Source organism: Prionailurus viverrinus, chromosome E1 (assembly GCF_022837055.1).
Source record: "Prionailurus viverrinus isolate Anna chromosome E1, UM_Priviv_1.0, whole genome shotgun sequence".
Taxonomy (NCBI): domain Eukaryota; kingdom Metazoa; phylum Chordata; class Mammalia; order Carnivora; family Felidae; genus Prionailurus; species Prionailurus viverrinus.
This window is the reverse complement of record NC_062574.1, coordinates 27062723-27089665: the sequence shown is the minus strand read 5'-3', so window position 1 is coordinate 27089665 and position 26943 is coordinate 27062723. Positions and strand designations below refer to the sequence as shown.

Genomic DNA, 26943 nt, shown 5'->3' with positions numbered 1-26943 from the left:
CTCTCTCTGTCCCAAAAATAAATAAACGTTGAAAAAAAAAAAATTAAAAAAAAAAAAAGAGTGGACTGTGTCTCTCCCAACAGAACAAAAATATTGTTGGTAATTTTTTTGAAATGAGGACTATTATTTCTTTTTTTCTTTTTCTTTTTTTTCCTGTGCACATGTGCAAGTCGGGGAGGGGAAGAGAGAGGATGCCAAGCATGCTCTCTACTGACAGTGTAGAGCCTGATGCAGGGCTCCATCCCAGAAACTGCAAGATCATGACCCGAGATGAAAACAAGAGTTGGATGCTCAACTGACTGAGCCACCAAGGCGCCCCAGGGCTATAATTTCTTGATAAGAGTACCATAAGTCAAACCTAATTTGCCAGTGCCAAAGAATTTCTAGAAACATACATCTAGGTACATCTGAGACATAAACACAGTAGATGGTTTTCTTTTGAAATAGCACATATTAATCTGATTTTCAAGAATGATGATGTTCTTTTGTAATTTCAAAGAGCAAATGCAAACTCTTACCCTGATATTTGTTCATAATAAATAGTGATGAATTAGGTTTAGGATTTGTTTAGTAAAACTACTTTATTACGGAATTTGATATGTAAAACTAAAGAGAAGTTATTTATAATTTGTGATTAGCATTTAATGTAAAAATAATATGTGTGTATTTTTGTTTTGTTGAGGAGGTGGTTCTTACTCTCTTTTTTTTTTTTTAATTTTTTTTTTAATGTTTATTATTTTTGAGAGAGACAGAGACAGAAAGCAGGGAAGGGGCAAAGAGAGAAGGAGACACAGAATCGGAAGCAGGCTCCAGGCTCTGAGCTGTCAGCACAGAGCCCGATGCAGGGCTCGAATTCACAGAGCACAAGATCATGACCTGAGCCGAAGTCGGCTGCTTAACCGACTGAGCCACCCAGGCTGCCCAGTTCTTACTCATATATTAACAAAAAAAGTTTAGGAATATATATTTTTATAAATAACTGTAGACCACATGCTGGTTTGGAAATCTCTTTTGTGATGATATTAGGCCCTTGCCCTCAATATTGAAATCTTCTTTTAGGTTTTTAGATCTTTAAGGGAATTCTTAGGGTCATTATTTGATATTTTAAGGTTTTCATTGTTTTCTGGAGATTTGATCCTCTCCTTTATAATTTACTTTGTTAACTGCTAAGGTAATTCAAAACTAATTATTTTTTTAAAATTATTTTTTTAATGTTTATTTTTAAGAGAGAGAGAGAAAAAGAGAGAGTGAGAATGGGAGAGGGACAGAAAAAGAGGGTGACACAGAATCTGAACTGTCAGCACAGAGCTGGACACGGGGCTCAAACCATGAACCAGGAGGTCATGACCTGAGCTGAAGTCAGATGCTTAACTGACTGAGCTACCCAGGCGCCCCACGGTTGCTTTGTTATTAACTATTAATAACATAAATGCATTTTTCTGTATAAATAGTTTCATTCTTTGTCATATTGAAAATAACATGCTGAGTCTGCTAGTGCATCTTGTTTAATGTCCTGAAATCCAGTTTTTATACTTTTAAAGGTTGCTAATGACCTATTTCTCAAATCTCATGACTATTTTTTTTTCCATTAGTTTGTATTTTGGTTTTGTGATAATAAGTCTCCCTGAAATGCTGTCATCTGGGATAATATTTAATTACCTAGTTCTCCTGACCACTCTTTCTCTAGGTGTGCTGCCCTCCCACCCTTCCCAGCCTTTGTTTCTCTTTAAATGTGACTATTGCTTAAGGTTTTATCCTTAGTTTTCTGTTTTCTTAGAATTCTTTGTTTTGGAGAGGTTGGATCCTAGGACTCACCTGTCACTTCTCTATGGATGACTGTCTCTAATTCAGTCTCACTCCTGAACTCTGGACCTCCTGGTTTTCCTAACGGGGCTTACTGGTCTGCATCATATCATCCTAGATCATTCAATCCAAATGTGACCACACCTATAGGTGTTGTGTGTGTGTGTGTGTGTGGGGGGGGGGGGGGTTGGTCTCTTGTCCAGATCATTCATTCATTCTTTTTCATTTTTCATTGTCATCATTAGAGTTGGAATCTTCAATTTGCTTTCCTAAATTGTTAACATAATCTGCTAATCTGTTTTAATCTTTCAGAAGCACATCTCTGATTGTGTCAGTTTCTTGTTGGGTATCTTCAGCCATTCCTTATTACCAACTGAATTAAAATATTAACTTAATAACTTGGCATTTATTATCCTTCCAGTGTGATTTCAACCTACTTTCAGCCTTAATTCCCAGTGTATGAGGTTTTCTGTGTTGGTGTGTATGTGTGAATGGTAAAGATATAGAACTGGGTGTCAGGAGAACCATTACTGAAGGGCTTTGTTTGTTTATTTTAGTTTCCCTTCTGGTTCTAAGGGCACGATAAAGTTGAGCTACTGGTGATCCATTATGAGCATAGTACTATTTATTGGAGCAATTTATAACAATGCAGAGAGGCATTCAAATTGAGCTAATGAGGTACTGAGTAATGGGTAGCGTGAAGTTGGGAGAGAGTGGCAGATTCCTGGGATCATAGGCTCTTTTTTTTAAAAGCCTGGTTATTATAATACTTATAATATTTTCTTTATTATTGCTACTTTGGGTGATGGAGAGAAACACTATATGTTATTTCTTTTATTTCCCATTATGCTTTAGGAATAGAAAACTTGGACTTGGGAGTGAGGAGAGCAAAGAAGGGTTTCCTGCCTGTGGCCTGTTGTGAGGGGGTTCAAAAATGACTCATACCTAGGTTTAGTGAGTAAGTGAAGATTTTGAGGTGGATATGTTATTTGCTTTTATTTCTGGGCTAGCTATGAGGGTGGCTTACTGTTTTAAAGGGACATCTTAAGGTATCTCTCTAATTGACAAAAAATTCTCAAATGTCAAATGTGAAGAGATGCTGTGGTATCCCTTCTACTGGCAAGATTATATGATCCTGCTCCCTGGGCTGAACTAACCCCCCACCCTTTGTGATGTTCTCTCAAGCTCAAAGTGTAGGCAGTATTTTTTACTCCTTTTCTTTCCACATCTTTTTTGTGGTTGCATCTGCTATTTCCTTAACTTGAACTCCTCCTTTGCCTTTTATTCTCCCCTCTTACTGGCTGAAATCCTGCTATTTTGTTTCATGAGTGCAACCACCTCCATAAAAACCTCCCGATTTCCCACCTCACAACTGGCTTTGATCTCGTCTTCGTTTAATCCTCACTGTGCTTTCCTGTTCCTCTTGTGGCACTTCACACATCTTACCTTGGGTTATGGTCGCCTCATCTCCTTTATGAGATTATGAACTACTTGAGTATTACATGTTGAAAAAGTCCTGATCAGATGTTTGTTAAATTGAGTTCCAGAGTTTTCACTTTCTGCTAGACATTCTGTTGATGTTTTGCATCAAATGCTAGCTATGTCTAGAACCTTATTCTTGTTTCCCTCAAACCTTTTTGCTCTTCTGACTTCCCTCTTGCAAAACCTGTTCAAAGTTTTGCAGTTTTTCAGGTATACTGAAATATACCTGTTATTTCATAAGTGACAAATATTTGCATGGAATTTGGCAGTTATCTAATTCAGTGTTCTTAACCTTTTTTGAGGATGGAGTCTCAGATTCTTTTTAAAAGATAAAGCCATGGTTTCTTTCTGTAGAAAAATGCAAATATACCCATGTATTTATTTTTTGCATAATCAGACTTCTTTATTTTACAGATAGAGACTAAGTGATGTTCCTGAGGTCACAGGGTAAAACTGCATTTCATAACTGGTTATCTATTCAGTAGGGACTGAAAAAATGAGTACATGTTTCCAGAATACATGAAGAAAAGGAAAGGAGATTTGCTTTGGATTGGTGTGCAATATTTTCTCTTCTTTTTTTAGAGAGAGAAAGAGCACAAATGGAGAGGGACAGAGGGAAAGAGAGAGAATCTTAAGCAGGCTTCATGCTCAGTGTGAAAATTTGTCTTTTGTCTTGTAAAGAGTGCATAGTTGTAAAATAGAATCAGAAAAGTAAGAAAAGTAATTAAGATTAGATCTCACCAACATGATTAAGTAATAATCACTATTAATATTTTGAGGTATATGAACTTTTTCTTTATATATTTAAATATATTTTTATTGTTTAGTTTTTTCTAACAAAAAGTGGCATTATATTATGTGTTTTCTTTTGTTTTTCTCTTCAGCCCTTTGTAGAAATTCTTAAAATATAGAAAAGTGCAAAAACAATCTATTTCCCACTATGCAGAATTAACACACTCTTAATGTCTCAGCATTTTTGCTCCAATATTCACTTAAGAAATATTAGTCAATTAAGGAAAAATGATACGATTTTCATTATAAAGAATTCAAGCAGTGTACAAAATTACAAAGGTGAAAGTAAAGAAATCATCTCAAGTTTGTCCATACAAAAATAAACATCTTTAACGTTAGGAAAAAATTTAGATGTGTGTGTGTATGTGTGTGTGTCCATACAGAAGGATAAGTAAATATATAGGCAGGTTGATAGAAATATTATACTCTTAGTTGCTTTTTAAAAAAGTATTTAATTTTACTTGAATTTACTTGAAGGAATTGTTAAACTTTGAGTAAATCTTTACCACATGAGAATATTTTATAAAAGATTGCTTTAGGGGCGCCTGGGTGGCGCAGTCGGTTAAGCGTCCGACTTCAGCCAGGTCACGATCTCACGGTCCGTGAGTTCGAGCCCCGCGTCAGGCTCTGGGCTGATGGCTCGGAGCCTGGAGCCTGTTTCCGATTCTGTGTCTCCCTGTCTCTCTGCCCTTCCCCCGTTCATGCTCTGTCTCTCTCTGTCCCAAAAATAAATAAATGTTGAAAAAAAAATTAAAAAAAAAAACAAAAAAAAACATTGCTTTAAAGTTTAAAAAGACGAAAAGTATTAAGAAGCTAAAGTTAATATCTTCGTTTTAGATCTTACCTGTTGATTGTCTGATTTGAAAGATAAGGACTTAAGTACTTTTATTCTTCTGTATCCTTCCCTTCTGATTGTTAGTTATTCTAACTAACTTCTGTTTAGATGTATCAATATTTATCATCAATCCTTTCACTATGGTTTTTCCATTTTTTTTAATGTTTATCTACTTTTGAGAGAGAGAGGTGGGGGGAGGGGCAGAGACAGTGGGAGACACAGACTCCAAAGCAGACTCCAGGCTCTGAGGTGGCAGTGAGGAGCCCAACATGGGGCTTGCACTCACGAACCACAAGATCATGACCTGAGCCAAAGTCAGATGCTTAACCGACTGAGCCACCTAGATGCCCCTGGTTTTTCTATTCTCAAGTTACTTTTGGTTAATTTTAGATTGCCTGGATTTTTTAAACTTTTTTTTGTTAATAGATAAAAGGGCTCTTACGTGTTATTTTTTGTTGTTATTTTTTTATGTTTGAGAATGTCCGGCTTTTGCCTTTATACTTGAACTACAGCATGGCTGGGTTTTATGTTCTTGGGTCACACTTTCTTTTCTTTAGAACTTGGTAGATGTTGTCCAGTTGTCTTCTGGCATTGAATGTTGCTGCAGAGAAGTCTGAGGCCAAGCCTGATTTTTTTTCCCTTCCTTGTAAGTCATTTGCTTTTTCTGTCTGATTGCCTGGAAATTTCTCTTTATTTTTAAAGTTCAATGGTTTTAATTAGGATATTTTTTGGTGTTGAGTGTTTTATATTAAAATTTCCTGGAATTTGATGTGCTTTCTTAAAAAAATCAACTTTATTGAGGTATAATTTACATAGAATAAACTGCTGGTTTTTAAATAGACAGTTCAATGAATTTTGACAAACGTATGTACCCATGTAATGACGACCAACCATAAACAAGTTGAACTTTTATGATGTGTTGTTTTAATCTGCAAATTCAAACCTTTATTTCATAGAGACTCTATAGCGTTGTATCTGTGACTATAATTTTTATCTATCTATTGGTTTCTGTATTTCAGGGATATCAATTATTCTTATGTTGGATTGCCTGTCATCCATATTTTTTAACTTCCTCCTAGTTACTTTTTCAGTTGCATTTACTGATTATCTCAGGCCTTTTTTTGGTGTCGAGAGTTTGATTTTCAGCTGTTAGTGAGAATTCTCGATATTTCTGACTCACCCAAAAATGACTTCTTGGGGGAGGGGTAGAGTTAGAACTGAGCCGTGTTATGCCTCTTTCTTCTCCAGAATCATCATCTTTTCCCCCATTGATTGATGGTTTATGTTTATTACTTTAGGTTATGTTCTTTTCCTTCTCTTTCTCTCCTTCTCTCTCTGTCTCACTCTCAGAAATAGTTCTGGTTTGGAATCTTTTTGGGGGAAGTTGGGACAAGAAATTCTATGAGGAAGTTTCAGTTGGTCTTGACATATAATATGTCATATGCACATATTCTAGGAGTGTTACTCCATAATGAGTATTGAGTGATCTCTCGGTATCTTCATTTCTTGGTAGACTTTGGAGTATCTTTTTTGCCTCTTTGCCAGTGCCCCCCTCCCCCCTTAATAACATCCTAGTACTTTATTACATCCTAATGAAAGTATTCCATTTCCCCTTTCCTTCCTGGAGAGTGAGAATGTGCTTTAAGATATATGTATTTAACTTTTTTCCAAATCTTTATAAACCAACATAAAAGTGGTATGTGTTGGGGTGCCTGGCTGGCTTAGTCGGAAGGGGATGTGACTTTTGATCTTGGGGTCATGAGTTCAAACCTCACATTGGGTGTAGAGATTACTAAAAAAAATAAACTTAAAAAAAACCTAGTATGTGTTTATCCTTGTGGAATATGGTATTAAAGTGTGTGGGTTAGGCGTACCTGGGGGGTTCGGTTGAGCGTCCAACTTTGGCTCAGGTCATGATCTCAACAGTTTGTGAGATCGAGCCCTGCATGGGGCTCTGCGCTGACAGTGTAGACCCTGCTTGGGATTTCTCTCTCTCCCTCCTTCCCTCTCTCTCTGTGTCCCTCCCCCAGTTCCACGTACACACACATGCTCTCTCAAAATAAATACATAAGCTTAATAAAAATTAAAGAAAATAAAGTGGATGAAATGTAAATGAAATAAATGTGAGTCTTGTCAAAACAGCAGTTTCAAGATTTTTTAATTGATTATAGTGAACAAAATGGTAAATGAAACTGAAATTTTGCTTGAACTGAAGACTTAAAAATTAGATATTTTTAGAAATGGGTTGATTGAAAAACAGATTTGATTAGAGATAAATATGTTCAGAAAGGATGTTTTTAATTTATGTAAAGTTTTGGGGCACCTGGGTGGCTCAGTCAGTTAAGCGTCCACTTCGGCTCAGGTCATGATTTCATGGTTCATGATTTCAAGCCCTGTGTCAGGCTCTGTGCTGACAGTCCAGAACCTGGAGCCTGCTTCAGATTCTGTGTCTCCTTCTCTCTCCCCCTCCCCTACTCGTGCTTTGTCTCTCTTTCTCTCAAAAATAAATAAACATGTAAAAAAATGTAAACATTTGTGTAAAGTTTTAGGGTAGTGAGGAATTATAAAGGTAGAAGGATCTTAATTTATTATTTATATAATGCATTTTTAATTTATCAGTTTATTGGACTTTTTTGAGCACTTTCTATGGTCCAGACATTGTTCTGTGTAGTGGGGGATATATGTCTTGAACAAAAGAAAGTCCTTGCTTTTATGGAGCTAACATTGTAGCAGAATAAATAGACCATAAATAATGTATAAACATATAACTTGAACTACAAAGTAGTATACAACTCGTTTGAACCATCTGGAAGAAATGAGCTACCTAAATTAATACCTAAAAAATTATTCTTAACACTTAAGTTTTTTACCAAAAAACTATAAATCTAAAAGAAGTAGATCTTTTTGGAATTATTTTTGTATTCACCTCAAAACTTCCCCACAGATTTATAAGCTGCCTTTCTAGCACTTTTTTTACTCGTGAAATTAAATTCTGAATAATGTGGAGGAAAAGCAACATTACTTGTTTCAAATTTGTTTGTCTGTATGTAAATCTTGGCAAGTCACTTGACCTCTCTGGGATTTAGTTTTCTCATCTGTAAAATGAAATGGCTGGCCTAGTTCCATGCTTTTAAAACTGTTCATCTGTGCCACTCCTTTTTTTGTGTGTGTGCACTCCTTTTCTCCCTTATAATAGTAGTTTAGCTTTGGTCTGTTACATATACTGGGAATACATGGATCTTTGAAAGATTTTATTTGAGAACAGGTTTTGTACTTTATTATTTCAAAGCAGGTTTTGTAAGATTTTCTTGGCTACGGAAAGGAAAACAATTTGAGATTGCTCAGGTAGAAAAGGTGACTTTTCTAAACACATATGGGCATATCTCATGTAAAACTAATACAGCCAGGTGTTTAATTTTTTTTCCTTAAGGTGTATGTATATGTACTTGTTCTAATATATAATGTACAATAGTAAATACATATAACAGTTTAAAAAGATGTTATAGAAACTATAGATAGAAATGCTAATAATTTCTTTTCATACCCCAGTGGATTGACTTGTGTACTCACTGGCATAATCACTCCTAATTTTTGGAAATTATTGAAATACAGTGATCTACTCAGATTCCTTGCTTCAGAGTTCCTTGATCTCTATAGCTTAAGTGATCTTTTTCTTTACCCCACCTCAGCCTCCCATTCAGAAGCTTCTATCCTAGACTTTATCATTATCATCATTTCTGATCTCAGTTTTAAACATCTTTCTGATGACTACTTCCTATATTTTTGCCAGACACTCCACTGTTTCTAATCCAACAGGTTTCAGAATGCTTTGACACCTGTCCTTTATCAACTGTCACTTACCTTCTTTCACCCATACTATAATCATTCCCTTGCAAACATACTTAACTCTCTTGTCTTATTTTGTGCTTAACCTTGCAAGAGAGGAAGTCTGGCCAAATCTGTCTGCTACTTATTTTACACCCAGTCGTTTTAAGGCCTGGGAAGTGCCAGGAGCCCAGAAGTACTCTCTTGTCAACTCTCGTGGCTAATTCATTCTTTTCTCCTTTTAGACTTTCCTCCATGTATATTAACCAGTTCTGTATAGTTCACAAGTTTATTTTTCATCTTTGCCAGAGAGTAGCCTAATCAAATTAGCATCTTTTGGACCTTATTCCAAATTCCAGGAGATTAAGATTGCCCCAGCTTGGGGGGAGATGTTTATCTTTGGTGCCATAAACTATGGCTGGAGGAACAAGGTACAATACTACAAGCATTACTGCTTGGGTTCATCCTTTAGAATGTATGGCTAAGGGGAAGGAGTATGGTGTTACTTGCTTAGAGAGGTAGCCATGAGTAATCAGAAAGACTCCCTAAAAAGTAAAAACCACCTAGCTAATCAGTCTGTAAGGCAGAGAGAGGTCCTTAATGTGTCATCCATGGATGGGCTTCAGAGAATCCCTGAACACGCTGAAATTATTTGAAATTTTTGTATGTGTGTATATATGTGTCTTTTAATGGAGAAGAGGGCCACAGTTTTTAAAATATTCTCAAAGGGAACTATGACCTACATAAAAGGACCCTGCTGTAGAGTTTATTTTAGCAATAATAATCTGTGATTTAATGGATCTAGAAATCTTAGCAGCAAGAGGTGAGGAGGCAAAGATAAGTTTTGCTATTTTGAATTCAAGATAATTAAAGAGGTGAAGGAAACGTAACTTTTAATGAAAAGAAGTAAGTTTCTCAAAAGTGGAGTTTGACAAATGCATATTGTAAATTTAACATTTTCTCTTTATGTGTATTTTAGATCAGCAGAGGAGAATATTTTTGCCACCTCCACCTGGAATTAGAAAATGTGTCATATCCACCAATATTTCTGCAACATCTTTGACAATAGATGGAATCAGGTACAACTTTTAAGGTTTCTTTAAAAAAAATTTTTTTTTAATCTTTATTCATCTTTGAGAGAGTGCGAGCAGGGGAGGGGCAGAGAGAGAGGGAGACACAGAATCTGAAGGAGGCTCCAGGCTCTGAGCTGTCAACACAGAGCCCAATGTGGGGCTCGAACTCATGAACCACGAGATCATGACCTGAGCCAAATTTGGGTGCCCAACTGACTGGGCCACCCAGGTGCCCCTAAGTTTTCTTTTAAAGCTAAGGAAGCCACTTAATTCTGTGTTTCCTCCTCTGTGTCATACACTAATTTCCTTCTCACATACTTGTAATCACCTATCACGTTTTTGTAATTATTGATTGCCATGGTTAGAAAATAGAGTAGGAGGTACACAGTATACTTTTAGTATACTTTTTAACTACTTTTATTTGGCGATTTGTAGCTTTCTCTTCCAAAATTTAAGATTATACGTAATGTTTCACAGGTTTCATTATTCATTAGATAGAAAACCAAAGCTATTTTTATTTGTCTCTGCTCATTATCAGCCTATACCTAAGATGATCTGATATTCCTTTCTCATCTGACACTTTCACTTGGTGGAGTAAGTGTTGTATATCCAAGTGTTTATCTGAAGGTACTGTTTCTCACTTTTCACCTTTTTGTGAAATGAACTACAATGCGAGTCTCTTATCTTTTTTTAAAATGTTTCTTATTTTTATTTTTGAGAGAGAGAGAGAGCATGAACAGGGGAGGGGCAGAGAGAGAGGGAGACACAGAATCTGAAACAGGCTCCAGGCTCTGAGCTGTCAGCACAGAGCCCAGCGTGGGGCTTGAACCCCTGAACCGCAAGATCATGACCTGAGCCGAAGTTGGACGCTTAACCAACTGAGCCACCCAGGTGCCCTGCGAGTCTCTTATTTTTTTATGTAATCAATAATACATCAAATTTTTGAGTAAATTTAGTGGAAAAACACTTGGAAAATTTAAATCTAGACTGATGGTTAATGTGAAGTTCTTGTAGACTGTTAACCCACAGCCCTTTTGGGTATTTATCTTTAATCCCGTATATTTTATGTCCTTGACTAATATTTTATGTCCTGCTTGCCATAGGAAGGCTGGATGTGAATCTCAAAGATTGTATATGTTTCTTTTGGGTAAAATGATCAGATCTGAGAGGCAGTTTAATTTTCTTTGCTTTTCTTCTTTACTTTAAAAATAATGATTTCACTAAGGGCTTAAGAGAGCAGTTGTCTGAAGTAAGTTAACCTCTGCAATTTTCTGTTTCCAGCAATGGCAAAAGTCATTAAATAGTGTGTTTTGGAATGTTCCATTAGTGAATGGTAAACCTGCTATTACTCCTAACTTAGTTTTTTACTCGACTTGTTCTCTGTTTAATTGACTTAAATGGTATTGTTGGTCTAGAGGTGACTTTCAGGTTTGTTTTTTAGAGGAGAAATTCACATAATATAAAATTAACAGTTAAAAGTGAATAGTTAGTATTTAGTACTTCTATGATGTTGTACTACAACTAATACTAACTCTTTCTCTTCTAAAACATTTTTATTACCCCCAAATAAAACCCTGTGCCCTTTAAGCAAATTACTCCCCATGCCCTCCTCCATTCTAGCCTTTGGCAACCACCAGTGTATTTTCTATTTTTATGAAATCCTATTCTGGATATTTTATCTATAAGGAGTCATACAATATGTCTTGCTTTCACTCATATGCTTTTGAGAGGTTCATTCACATTGTAGCATGTATCAGCACTTCATTCATTTTTATGGCTGAATAATATTCCATTACATGTATATACCATAATTTGTTCATCCATTTATCCCTTAATGGCTAATGGACATTTAGGTTATTTCTGCCTTTGGGCTCTTACGAATAGTGCTTCTATGAAAATATGTCTACGAACATTGGTTGAGTACTTGTTTCAGTTCTTTTGGGTATATGCTTAAGAATGCAGTTTCTCAATAATGTGGTAATTCTGTTAAACCTTTAGAGGAAACTTTAAACTGTTTTGCACATTGGCTTAACCATATTCCCATTAGTGATGTACAGGGTTGCAGTTTCTTGACTTTCAAGTTTTACGTTTAACATAAAAGTCATTATGTAGTCGTTAGTTTGGTAGAAAAGGAGAATACAAAGTGACCAAAATGCAACAAGTCTTTCCTTATTTTCTAAAAACATAACTGTTTTTCATTCCTCTTAGATATGTGGTAGATGGTGGCTTTGTGAAGCAGTTAAATCACAATCCCAGATTAGGGTTGGATATCCTGGAGGTGGTTCCAATTTCAAAGTAAGTCTCTAAAGCTTTTTTATTCAGAGAACAGTTTATTAGATCATTTCTAGCTGGCTTGGGGGTATGATGTTAACTACTTAGGAAACCTGCAGTATGTTTTGGGGACTTTTGTGTTTTGTTTTGTTTTTTCCTTTTAAAGGAGTGAGGCGTTACAGCGAAGTGGCCGAGCTGGCAGGACTTCCTCAGGAAAATGCTTTCGGATCTATAGTAAAGATTTTTGGAACCAGTGTATGCCTGACCATGTGATCCCTGAGATCAAGAGAACTAGTTTGACATCTGTAGTTCTGACCTTAAAGTGCCTTGCCATACACGATGTTATAAGGTATGTAGACAATTTGAAAAAAGAAAAATTTGTTAGGGTGGAGCCAGAATTCTTTTGAAGTATTTGATTCCTATATCACAGCTTTTCACGGTTTACCTAAGCCCAAATAAAAGGCTTCTTTGGGGCACCTGGGTGGCTCAGTCGGTTGAGCGTCCGACTTCGCTCAGGTCATGATCTCACAGCTTGTGAGTTCAAGCCCTGCGTTAGGCTTTGTGCTGACAGCTTGGAGCCTGGAGCCTACTTCAGATTCTGTGCCTCCCTCTCTCTCTGCCCCAACCCACTTTCATTCTGTCTTTGTCTCTCTCAAAAATAAATAAACATTAAAAAAAAATTTTTAAAAAGCTTCTTTGCATTGCTTTCCTGTGATTTGATCCCTTGCTCATATTTTAACCTTGGCTTAATGGGGTGCTTCATGCTGAAGTTTATTTGGATCATTTAGTGACCACTGTTTATCTGTAATGAAAGGTATATAATGACCCTTATTCCAATCAGAAAGTGGTTTTCTCATAGCATCTTTTGTATGATTAGCATTGTACCAAGTATTGTGAGAGACAGAATAATACTCGGTAGTAGTATTTTGCTTTCACTAAACTTAAGTTATATTAAGGAAGCAAGATTCAGACACATGAAGCAAACAGTAGAACAACTGTTAAATTACTCAAATGTTAAACTATATAATCAATTGGTATAGGATGAAATATTGTTGTAGGGGCTTGAAATTTCATATTATATGTGATAGAGGAAATAATGAAGGAAAGTACTGTCTTGCTCTTAATTTTAGTTTTATTTGTCTATGAATGTGAAAGTGTCAGGAACCCTGGGAGGTGACCATGCATTCTGTAAGTTCATAAGAAGGGAAGTAATTACTAGATATATCCAAATATGTGTTATATACTCTTGGAAAACCAATTAAAAATTTTTTTGGATAGTGTTAAGACTAGAGATGTTCTAAATGAGAATGTAGATAATTAAAAAGAGGAAAGTATATAATATATGAAATTCTAACTGTAATCATGAATGATACCAGCGAGAAAGAAGAATCATCTAAAGAGTTCCATATGGCTAAACAAAAAGCTTTCAGATGAGCCCAATTTAAAAACAATATTCATAGTATTATTTTTGTGAATAATACATAATCACAAAGCAGCATACAATCAAGAATAAATATGTATTAGAAAGATAGGAATAATATCAAGAGTGGCATGTAATCAAGAATAAATGTATGTTAGAAAAATAGGAATAATAATTACCTAATAACTTCTGCACTGAGTTATTTTTCCATCTTAAATTTTAAGACTAGAATGTACTAAAAGTCCCCAAAATGCAAGAGACAAAAAAAAAAAAAAATTCTCTTTCCTCTCTCCCTTTTTTTAAAAAAAAGATTTTGTTTTTAAGTAATCTCTACACCTAACCTGGTGTTTAAACTCACAACCCTGAGATCAAAAGTCACATGCTACACTGACTGAGCCAGCCGGGCACCCCTCTCCTCTCTCTTTTTAATGTGTATAGAAATAGGACCAGTTTGGGATAGATGTTATAGTACTCATAGATGACAGAAAGAAAATGGAGCTTTTCATTTATTGCTTCTTTTTTCTCCATTATCAAGAATGTTTTTAAAACATGAACGCCAAGTCTAATTAAAAAGGAATTGATGACCAAGATGGATTAAGAAATGAGATAAAACCTAATGACTATAAATGAGTGTCTTGAGGCTTTAGGAATTATTTCCATGGCACTAAAATAACTTGTAGGTTTTGGGTTATCTATGAGAAATTATGCAGAACAGGTTGCCAGAAAATTGTGAGAAATACAAATGTCTTGATTTTTTCATTTAGGAAAAGGGCAGAATCTGTAAACAACTGCCCAGTGTGCTTGAAATTGGTCTTAGCAAATTCTAGCATATTTTTATTAGAAAATGTTTTTAGAGAATTTAATGGTGATTTATAGTAATCAGTATGAATCAAAATGTTTCACAAAGAATATGTCATAATAAACCATTTCCTTTTCAGTTTGAATACAGGACTGTCCACATAATGGGTGCACTATAAGTATTTATTAAATGATAACCTAATGTCTCTTGTTTTCTACACAGTATTTAATAAGATTACATTTGACATCTTTGTGAATAAGGTGATAGAACTGCTGAATAGAGTAGTTGCCAAAGAGCCAAATTCAGAAAGTATTGATTAATTGTGTAGTATATCCTAGATGGAGGATGTGCTGATAGTAAACTGAATTTTGCTCTTTCTTCAAAAGCATTTTAAATGCCAGTATTAAGTAAAGATATTGAAGTCATGATTATCAGATTTCTGGAAAATGTCTTAATATCTAATCAATGATTAAAACTGGAAGGTTTAGAATGATCTCACAGGTCAAATCAACAAGGCAAAAGTCTGAAAGGTTACATCTTATATCCTGTGTTTTGGTTGTACATTAAGGAAATTCATGTGGAAAAGATCTAAAATGATCAGATCACCACAACTCAATATGAGCTTGCAATTATTAATTCTGTTTAGAAAACAAGAAAAAATTTCTGCTGGCATAGACTTTGGTTATGTTAATAGACTGCAAAGTTCAAATGACTGGAATTATAGCATTCCTGTTCTGTGTTGGTTGCTCTACCTTTGGAGTTCAGTTTTGGATATTACCACATTTTATGAGGAGTTTGACAAACTAGAGTGTTTCTAAAAGATAGTAATTAGGTATAGTGGGTCTCTTGGAAAGCAAATAATACAAGGAGTGCTTGACAGAATTGGTAATTGGTATAATCAAGGGAGAGAAATAATGGTAGTTTTTACAAATCTGAAAGGGCTCTTCTACAGAAGAAACAGATGACTGGTTTGGTACTGCTCTAGGACAGGGGTCGAAAACTATGGTCCAGGCTCACTGACTGTTTTTGTAAAGAAAGTTTTATTGGAACACAGCCATGTCTGTTCATTCATGTATGGCTGCTTTCACTACAATAGCAGAATTGAATAATTGTGACAGAGACCATATGGCCTGCAGAACCTAAAATATTTACTATCTGGCCTTTTACAGAAAGTGTTTGCCGACTCTTGCTCTAGAAGATGCCAGGACTTGTTGGTACAAGTTGTAGGAAAACTGACTGTAGAACAGTCTACAAGATTTTTGTTTATTTGTTTTTAAATAGAGCTGTGAATCCTGGAATGGACTTTTGTGTAAGGTATTGGACCTTTTGTCCTTTGTTGGACCTTTTTCAAGGTGAGAAATTGGAGTAGATGATTTACCATCTCAAGACTTATAGTGGAAAAAGTAATCTAGTGCAGATAGCATTAAGCAATTATTGTTCTAATTAAAACAAAAAAATACATATATGTAATACATATATTCATGTTTGGTTATATGCCACCCTTGTGAATGTGATTGTCTTATGTTCATTAATGGTATTGTGGTTATGTAAGAGATTGTCTTTTATTTTCAGAGGATGCATGCTGAAGTATTTTGGGAGTGAATTGGCGTTGTATTTGCAACTTGTTTTCAGATAGTTCAGGAGAAAATAAGAATATACATACAGCAAATATAGTAAAATTAATCAAATATATTTACCATTTTACTAAAAAACATGTTTAAGTGCTCTTAAACAACTTGTAATGTTTGGCCACTTTCAATTAATTTTCTCCACTGGTTTATAAAACTGTAATAAAAATTGTGGGCTACAGAACAGAGTAGATTTGACATTGACTAATGAAGAATGGGGCAGGGTTAAGATAAACAGAGAAGAATGGTGAGTGTTCCAGCTAAGGGGGAATCAAAAAGAAGTGCTTCTTGAATTTAAAGGAAGAGGTGATTCAGAAAAAATAATTTCCTCTGCTGAATGCTGGTTATGATCATAAAATGCTTAGGAAAAAGAGCTTGAAAAATAGGAGAAGTAAACCTTATAAAGAAATTTTCGAGTCTGTATGAAATCTTAATCATGGTCAGGGAATGGATTGTTATTTCATATCTCATTTAAACACACAGGTTTCCCTATTTGGATCCACCTAATGAGAGGCTTATTTTGGAAGCTCTTAAACAACTTTACCAGTGTGATGCTATTGACAGGTAAAACAACAACAACAAAAATTAAACCACAACAGATGTTAATCTCTTTCTGTTTTTTTAAACTTTATTTTATCTTAATTTTTAATTTTTATTTTAAGTAAACTCTGTGCCACATATGGAGGTCAAACAACCCCATGATTAAGAGTCATATGCTCTATTGACTGAGCCAGCCAGGCACTGCAATCTCCTTTTAAAATAGGGTTCCTAATAGTTTCTTTTATCAGCAGAAAATGATTTGTTTGAATTGAATGGATTGTTTTACCTGAAATTAGAATTTGCCCTCAGTTTTTCTTTGCCACAATTCTGAATTTAAAAATTATATGATAAAGGTCTCTGGGTGGTTCAGTCGGTTGAGCATCTGATTCTTGATCTCAGCTCAGGTCTTGATCTCAGGGTTGTGAGTTCAAGTCCCGTGCTGGGCTGTATGCAGGGTGTGAAGCCTACTTAAATAAACAAATGAATAAAAATTTTATGATAAAATTATGTTTATATTTAGTATTATTTAACAGGTAATTTTTGAATATCATTTCAGTGCCAGGCATTAATCTGGGTATATCAAAATAATAACAGAGCCAGAGTCCTTGTTCTCATGATTGTGTAATGGGGAAATTTTTGGTAATTATCATTCTCTCATTTCTTTAAGGACATCATCCTCTATGCCTCTATGCCGATTTGTATGGTCTTTTATCATACTACTTTATTCTGTCTCATTGTTTAGTTTTTTGGATGTATTGGCCTTCCAAAGCAGGGAATTTATCATCTTTATGTTTCTTTTATCAATGACCAGTGTATCATATTTCTTGTATTGAATTGAATTTCTGGAGTTGATTTAAGGTAATATAAATTATATCTGATTTATTCTGAATGATGAACATTTCATTTGTACTCTCCCAAGGTAGAAAGACTTAAGAACCTTTTCTTTCTATTAAGGAGTGGCCATGTGACCAGATTGGGTTTGTCTATGGTGGAATTTCCTCTCCCTCCACATCTGACATGTGCAGTAATCAAGGCTGCTTCTCTAGATTGTGAAGATCTACTACTTCCAATAGCAGCAATGTTGTCTGTGGAAAATGTCTTCATTAGACCTGGTAAGTTTATTGGTGAGTTTTTAAAAAATTAATAGGTTTTATTTTTTAGACCAGTTTTAGGTTTACAGAAAATTTAAGGGTAAGTAGAGGCATTTTCCTCATTAACATCTTTCATTAGTGTGGTACATTTGTTATTGATGAACCAGTATTGATACATTATCATTAACTAAAAGGATCACTGTATTGTATATTCTTTGAGTTTTGACAAATCTGTAATGACACATTTCCACCGTTACAATAATATACTAACTGATTTTACTGCCCTAAATATCTCTTGTGTTCCACCTGCTCATCCCTACATACCTTACCCCAAACTCTCGCAGTCACTGATCTTTTTACATCTCCATAGTTTTGCCTTTTCCAGAATGCCAGGTAGTTGGAATCATACAGTACGTAGCCTTTTCAGACTGTCTTCTGTAGCTTAGCAATGTGCATTTAAGGTTCCTTGTCTTTTTGTGGCATAATAGCTCATTTCTTTGTTGCTGAACAATGTTCCATTTTATGGAATTTGTTTATCTTTTCACGTGTTGAAGGACATCTTGGTGGCTTTTAAGTTTTGGCAGTTATGAACAAAGCTGCTGTAAATGTCCATCTGCAGGTTTTTGTGTTGACATTGGATTTCAATTCACTGCTGAGTTATAGTATAATATGTTTGTATCTGTAAGAAACTGCTAAACTCTCTTCCAAAGTGTCTGTACCGTTTTGTATTCTGACCAGCCATGAGTCTGAGAATTGCTCTTTCTTCACATCCTCACCAGCATATGGTGTTGTCAGTGTTTTGGATTTTGGCCATTCTAATAGGTGTGTAGTGATATCTTGTTATTTTTTTAATTTTTTTTTAATTAAAAAAAATTTTTTTTAATGTTTATTTATTTTTGAGAGAGAGAGAGACAGAGCATGAGCAGGGGAGGAGCAGAGAGAGAGGGAGACACAGAATCTGAAACAGGCTCCAGGCTCTGAGCTGTCAGCACAGAGCCCGATGCGGGGCTCGAACTCACAAACTGAGATCATGACCTGAGCCAAAGCCGGACGCTCAACTGACTGAGCTACCCAGGCGCCCCTGTATCTTGTTATTTTAACTTGGAGATCCCTGATGACATATGATGTTAACCATCTTTTTATATGCTTATTTGCCATTTTGTATCTTTTTGGTGAGGTATCCATTTAGATTTTTAAATTTTATTTTTAAGTAATTCACTTTGGCTCAGTAATTTGACCTGAGCCAAAGTGGGATGCTTAACCAACTGAGCCACCCAGGCGCCACCAACCCCCTCAGGTCTTTTTAAATCAGGTTGTTTATTTTCTTATTGTTGAGTTTTAAGAGTTCTTGGTATATTTTGGAAAACAGTCCTTTATCAGGTATATCTTTTGCAACTATTTTCTCCCATTCTGTGGTTTGTCCTCTCATTCTTTTGACATGGTCTTTCACAGAGCAGAAGCTTTTAATTTTAATGAAGTCCAGTTTTCAGTTACTTCTTTCATGGGTCATGCCTTTGCTGTTACATTTGAAAAGTCATCACTATACTCAATGTCCTTTAGATTTTCTCCTATGTTATCTTCTAGGAATTGGATATCCATTTGTTCCAGCCCCATTTTTCAAAAGGCTATCCTTTTTCCATTGAAAAGCTTTTCCCCCTCGTCAAAGATCATTTAACTGTACTTGTGTGGGTATATTTCTGGGCCCCGTATTCTGTTCCATTCATCTCTTTTTCTATTCTGTCAATACCACACTGTCTTGATTATTAGAGCTTTATAGTAACTCTTAAAGTTGGATAGGGTCAGTTCTTGGCCTTTGCTCCTCCCCTTCAACACTGGGTCTTTTCCCTTCCTACATAAACTTTACAACCAGTTTGTTGATATCCATAACATAAGTTGCTGGGACTTTATTTGGAATTATGTTGAATCTATACATCAGGTTGGAAAGAACCGACATCTTGACAGTATTGAGCCTGCTTATCCATGTACATGAAGTATTTCTCCTATTTATTTATATTCTCCAGTTATTCACTGGGCGGTTTTTATTACCATATATTTAGCCCTATGAGACATGAAACTGAGGATAAACGAATTTTACATTTTGTTATCCTTTAACTTAGTTGTTTGAAATAGAGAGTTATAATGTTCTTGGCTGAGAGTCCTTTCACTGGTAAAGAAAGATAGTATGGTGGACCTTTGCCCTGTTATAGTACATTAGTAATACATTAACTTTTTTTCCCTCTAGAAACAAAAGAAATTGAAGTTCAGCCCTTGTACTCTGAGAGAATTGTTTTGAAGTTTCCATGCCTTTAAACTTCTGCTTATTTCCTTTCTTGGTGTGAGACACAACTTACTTCATCCCATGTCAGCTTTACTTTCTTCTAATGGGGGGAAATCACAATTTATTTTCAAATTTAAACGTTTATTTATTATTAAGAGACAGAGACAGAGCATGAGCATGGCAGGGGCAGAGAGAGGGGGAGACACAGAATCCGAAGCAGGCTCCAGGCTCTGAGCCCGACACAGGGCTCGAACCCACAAACCACGAGAGATCATGACCTGAGCTGAAGTCGGACGCTCAACCGACTGAGCCACCCAGGCACCCCCAATTTTTTTATTAATGTTTATTTTTGAGAGACAGAGCGTGAGCTGGGGAGGGGCAGAGAGAGAGAGAGAGAGGGAGACCCAGAATCTGAACCAGACTTCAGCTCTGAGCTGTCAGCACAGAGTCAGATGCAGGGCTCGAACCCATGAGCCATGAGTTCATGACCTGAGCCGAAGTCAGACACTTAACCAACTGAGCCACCCAGGCGCCCCTCAAAGGAATTTCTGAGTAGACAGTATATCTTGCCTACAGCCTAGACTAACAATAGTGTGTACTATCATCCTGGTGTTATCCCTTTATAGACTGTGAGCGTTTGGTCCAGATTGGTTTGTTACTGCCAAGATTGTAATGGAGGATATATTTTTCTATAAAAATACTCTGGTTTAATCAGTGTGCTGCCTCTCCCAAATAGATTGTAGTCTTAAGTGTCAGAATTTTGGTTCTAGTAATACCCCTAGCTACAGTAGTTTTTTTCTGGTAAATACCATATCCAATAAATAAGGTTGGGTTGTGGGTCGGTGGATGGGTGAAATAAGTAAAGGGAATTAAGAGAAATGAACTTGTAGTTACCAAATAAATAAGTCATGGAGATGAAAAGTACAGCATAGGGAAAATAGTCAATAATACTGTAATAATGTTTTGTAGTAACTACACTTACATTGAGTATTATATAAAATTGTCGAATCGCTATATTGTACACCTGAACCTAATATAACATTGTATGTCAACTATCCTTTAATAATAAACTTAAAAAATAAGTAAATAAATAAATAAGTTTGGCTATTTTTCAAAGCTAAAAATACTCCTAAAAACTATTGCAGGAGTATTGAAGTAGGAGTCAAGAGATCAGAGTTCTAACTTGACTCCACTGCAGTCTAATTATCTATTGGCCTAGTTTTTTTGGACTTCATTTTTCATTTGTGAAACCGGGGAATTAGAATAGATTAGGGTGATCCAGTCTAAGGCCAGAAAAAGGAATTGGTTTTCCTCATTGGAATATTTAAATAGATAATACCAGTCTCATGTTAGCTCTTTTTTATTACCTTTTTTATTGTAATACAATTTCAAATTTACAGAGATGTTGAAAGAATAGTAGAGGAATTCCTTTATACCTTTTACCTAGTTTTAGCAGTTTTTAACATTTTGCTGCATTTGCTTTATTCTTTTTCTCTTTCTCTCTTGATATACATATATGCATTTTCTTTCTTTCTTGTTTGAATCATTTGGGAACATTGCTCTCTCTTACCACAAAATATTTATATATATGTATATATTTACTAAGAATAGAGGCAATCTCTTATTTAACCATAGAACATTTATCAAAAATAGGAAATTTAACAGTGATATAATACTATTATCTAGTCCAGAGTCCATATTCAAATTGTCCATTTTCCCTAGAATATACAAAAGTAGTTTTAAAATTCTTTAGGTATACCATTCTTTGCTTACAGTTTTTGTGGTTTTTTTTTTTTAATGTTTGTTTATTTTGAGAGAGAGAGAGAGAGAGAGAGACAGACAGCATGAGTGGGGCAGGGACAGAGAGAGAGGGAGACAGAGAATCCCAAGCAGGCTCTGCAGTGAGGCTCGAACTCTCGAGTTGTGAGATCATCATGACCTGAATTGAAACCAAGAGTCAGATGCTTAACCGACTAAGCTACCCAGGTGCCCCTACAGTTTTTGTGTTTTTTTTAAGGTAAAGTTTATATGTAGTGAAACATAAATCTTACGTGTATAATTCAATTAATTTTTCAAAGTGCACATACCATATAACCCACACCCCTGTCAAGGTATGGAACAGATGTATCACTCCAGAAAACTTCCTCAATGCCCCTTCCCAGTCAGATGCTACCCTACCTTCCCTCAGTGAGTCATTCCTCTATCTTTTTTTTTCTTTTTTTTTCTTTTTTGTTTAGATTTGGCTTTTGTAAAACTGTATAAATAGAATTATACAATATGTACTTTTCTGTGTTTGGCTTCTTTTGGTCAGCATCATGTATGTGAGATTCATCCATGTATTTAGTCAGTGCTTTGTTCTTTTTATTGAGTAGTAATTCCACTGTATGAACGTATTAAAATTAGTTTTTATCTATTACCCTATTGATAGACATTTGAATTGTTTCTTATTTGGTGCTGTTTATAAATAGAACTGTTTTGAACATTCCTCTGCAGGTCTTTTGTAGATGTATATTTTTATTTCTCTTAGGTAACTACCTAGGAACAAATTGCTGCATTATTGAGTAGGTGTGTGTTTAACTTTAAGAATTACTGGAGGGGCGCCTGGGTGGCTCAGTTGGTTAAGCATCCGACTTTGGCTCAGGTCATGATCTCACAGTTTGTGGGTTTGAGCCCTGCATCCGGCTCTGTGCTGACAGCTCGGAGCCTGGAGCCTGCTTCGGGTTCTGTGTTTCCCTCTCTCTCTGTTCCTCCCCTGCACACTTGTTCTCTCTTTCTCTTTCTCTCAAAAATAAATGAAACATTTTAAAAAATTATAAAAAAAGAAAAAAGAAATTGCTGGGGCACCTGGGTGGCTCAGTTGGTTTAAGTGTCTCTCTCTCTCTCTTTTTTTTTTTTTTTTTTTAATGTTTATTTATTTTTGAGATAGGGACATAGTGTGAGTAGGGGAGGAGCAGAGAGAGAGGGAGACACAGAATCTGAAGCAGGCTCTGGGCTCTGAGCTGTCAGCACAGAGCCTGATGCGGGGCTCAAACTCATGAACCATGAGATCATGACCTAAGTCGATGTTCGATGTTTAACGGACTGAGTCACCCAGGTGCCCCTAGGCATCCGACTCTTAATCTCAGTTCAGGTCCTGATCTCAGGGTTGTGAATTCAAGCTCTAGGTTTGCTCCATGGAAACAAAAACAAACAAAATTGCCAACCCTTTTCCCAAAATGGCTATACCATTTTAAAATTCCATCAGCAATGATAATGCAATTTGCACCACATGTCTTCCTCAATGTTTGATGTTGCCACTTTATTTTTTTACATTCTATTATGTATTGGTGATTCTTCCTTATGGTTTAATTTGCATTTTCTTGGTAACTAATATTTTTGAGCACTTAATCATGATTGTTGGCCATTTATCTGTCTTCCTCTGTGAATTATCTGTTAACATCTTTTATCCATGTTTTAAATTTATAAAAAGATTTTTGGGATCGCCTGGGTGGCTCAGTCGGTTAAGCATCTGACTTCAGCTCGGGTCATGATATCACAGTTTGTGAGTTCACCATTGGGCTCTGTGCTGATGGTGTGGAGTCTGCTTGGGATGCTTTCTCTCTCCCTCTCTCGCTGCTTCTTCTGTGCTCCCTATCTCCTCAAAATAAATAAATAAATTTAAAAATTATTTTTGGAATCTGAGAGTTTTTAACTTATTCTGGATACAAGTTATTTGGTATGTATGAATTGCACATAGTTTTTCCCATTCGCTGGGTTTTCTGTTTGCTTTCTGAACAGTATGTTTTGATGAGGGAGCTTTTGAATTTTGTTAAAGTTTAATACATCAATTACTATATTTTTGTAGTTATTGCTTTCTGAATGCTAAGAGATCTGGAAAAAAACTGGAAAAGCTTTACAGTTTCTAGCTTTTAACTTTAGTACAGTGATCCATCTGAAATTAAGTTTTATATATGGCATGAGGTAGAGGTCTAGGTTACTTTTTTTCTCTGTGAATATCCACTTATTCTAGCACGTTTACTGAGAAGATTTCTTTCCCCCATTGAACTGCGTTGGCACCTTTGTGGAAAATCTATGGACTGTATATATGTGAGCCTATTTCTGGACTTTATTTTATTCCATTGATTTGTCTGTCCTTATGTCAGTGCCACCTTGTATTGACTACATAGCTTTATGATACATTTTGAAATCAGGTATTATAAGTCTTTTGACACTGTGTTTCTTTTTTGATACCACTGTGGTTATTCTATATTCCTTGTATTTTTTTTTTTAATGAAATTTATTGACAAATTGGTTTCCATACAACACCCAGTGCTCATCCCAAAAGGTGCCCTCCTCAATACCCATCACCCACCCTCTCCTCCCTCCCACCCCCCATCAACCCTCAGTTTGTTCTCAGTTTTTAACAGTCTCTTATGCTTTGGCTCTCTCCCATTCTAACCTCTTTTTTTTTTTTTTTTTCCTTCCCCTCCCCCATGGGTTCCTGTTAAGTTTCTCAGGATCCACATAAGAGTGAAACCATATGGTATCTGTCTTTCTCTGTATGGCTTATTTCACTTAGCATCACACTCTCCAGTTCCATCCACGTTGCTACAAAAGGCCATATTTCATTTTTTCTCATTGCCACGTAATATTCCATTGTGTATATAAACCACAATTTCTTTATCCATTCATCAGTTGATGGACATTTAGGCTCTTTCCATAATTTGGCTATTGTTGAGAGTGCTGCTATGAACATTGGGGTACAAGTGCCCCTATGCATCAGTACTCCTGTATCCCTTGGATAAATTCCTAGCAGTGCTATTGCTGGGTCATAGGGTAGGTCTATTTTTAATTTTCTGAGGAACCTCCACACTGCTTTCCAGAGCGGCTGCACCAATTTGCATTCCCACCAACAGTGCAAGAGGGTTCCTGTTTCTCCACATCCTCTCCAGCATCTATAGTCTCCTGATTTGTTCATTTTGGCCACTCTGACTGGCGTGAGGTGATACCTGAGTGTGGTTTTGATTTGTATTTCCCTGATAAGGAGCGACGCTGAACATCTTTTCATGTGCCTGTTGGCCATCCGGATGTCTTCTTTAGAGAAGTGTCTATTCATGTTTTCTGCCCATTTCTTCACTGGGTTATTTGTTTTTTGGGTGTGGAGTTTGGTGAGCTCTTTATAGATTTTGGATACTAGCCCTTTGTCCGATATGTCATTTGCGAATATCTTTTCCCATTCCGTTGGTTGCCTTTTAGTTTTGTTGGTTGTTTCCTTTGCTGTGCAGAAGCTTGTTATCTTCATAAGGTCCCAGTAATTCACTTTTGCTTTTAATTCCCTTGCCTTTGGGGATGTGTCGAGTAAGAGATTGCTACGGCTGAGGTCAGAGAGGTATTCCTTGTATTTCTGTATAAACTTCAGAATCAACGTATCAGCTCTTTCAAGAAAAGCGTGCTAGAATTTTGATATGGATTATGTTGAAATCTTTATTCTTCTGCTTAACATGTCCTTCCTGTGGGGATTATAATATACATCTTTAATCACAGTTTACTCAATGAATATTGCTTCATGTGAATATAGGAAACCTTGCAACAATTTAGTTCCATTTACTCCTCCATGGTGTGTGCAATTGTTGTCATATATATTAAAACCTAGGAAGTTTTAAAGGAAATATTGTAATACTGTATTTGGGGTTTGTAATGTACATAAACAAGAAAGGATGAAAAATTAAGTCTATTCCAGAACTGGATGTAGAAGTCCAGGTATTGGTTTTAAAATTTTTATTTCTAATCTGTCTCAGAAGATTGTTGACTCAAGTTCTTAGCTTTTTAGGTTTTTCAGGTCTTAAATTTTAACTATGTTTGTGTGTGGTTTTTTGTTTTGTTTTGTTTTTAATCAAGTCCTTAAGTTCGTTTTTGGTATCTCAAAGGCCTTCATTTGGGACCTACACTTTAGCAAAACGTTATTTGAAAGTGAATTATATTTGTAGGCGCTCAAGGAAATGAGAGACTTCCCTTTGTGATCCTAATACTCGGTCTTAGATATCTGTGGACATAAATCTAACTCTTTAGACTATTCAGAGATTATAACCAATAAGAATATGTCTTAGAGTCTGTGCTTTGATTTGGTACGATATTTTTGATTAAGTCTTGCCTTTGTGAAGCGCTTGATGTCGGTCATGTAAATGGATATGAAACACGAATGACCCTGAAAGTACTAAGGTATCTCAGAGATTTATCAGTGTTTCTAAATTCCACAGAATGAAAATGTAGCTATAAAGCAGTGACCTTTTCTATTGTTATGTCAGACACAGGATTGAGGTTTTTTCCCCATAAATACTGACCTAGGCCTCTTTTTTCAAAAATAGGGGTGCCTGGGTGGCTCAGTCAGTTGAGCATGATCTTGCAGTTTGTGGGTTCGAGCCCTACATTGGGCTCCATGCTGGCAGCACAGAGCCCTCTATCTCTGCCCCTACTCCCCGCACATGCACTCTCTCTCTCAAAATAGATAAATTTAACAAATAGATAATACATATACATGAGTTGTTATTGTCAAATATATTTCTATGTTATAGGCCCAACAACACAATTTTTTTTAAGTTTATTTACACAGGGCTCAAACCTATGAAATCGTGAGATCCTGACCTGCACTGAAACCAAAAGTCTGGTGCTTAACTGATGGAGCTACCCAAGTGCCCCCAAACAACACAATTTTATAGATAATGTTTCATGCAATTTCTTTTTAAATCACATAAGGGGATATGATAGAAGAAATAATTATATTCTCTTTTTTACATACCTACATACTTAATCAATGCTCTTTTTCAGTGTCATTCAAATTATTGTCTAGTGTCACTTCCTTTCAGTCTGATTACCTTCCTTTATTATTTCCAGTAAGTCAGGTATTACCACAATGTATTCTTTCAGGTTTTGTTATCTGGGAATGTTTTTATTTTGCCTTCATTTTGAAAGATTGTTTTACTGGATGTAGGATTCTTAGTTGACAGTTTCTTTCAACACTACGAATATATCAACCCACAGTCTTCCAGCATCTATCACTTCTAATGAGAAGTCCTTTGTTAATTTTATTGGCTTTCTCTTGTGTATAATAAGTCATTTTTCTTTAGCTA

The 26943-nt window shown here is 35.9% G+C and overlaps 1 protein-coding gene across 1 annotated transcript in view; it reads left to right on the top strand.

Annotated features, from left to right (window-relative positions):
• Positions 1–26943, top strand: part of DHX40 (DEAH-box helicase 40) — a 49256-nt gene that overhangs the window by 7297 nt on the left and 15016 nt on the right. Inside the window, exons 8-12 of the mRNA XM_047834028.1 lie at positions 9717–9816; positions 12019–12105; positions 12248–12430; positions 16412–16492; positions 17423–17580. Coding sequence (XP_047689984.1) covers positions 9717–9816; positions 12019–12105; positions 12248–12430; positions 16412–16492; positions 17423–17580 — 609 coding nt within the window. The remainder of the gene's footprint in view (positions 1–9716; positions 9817–12018; positions 12106–12247; positions 12431–16411; positions 16493–17422; positions 17581–26943) is intronic.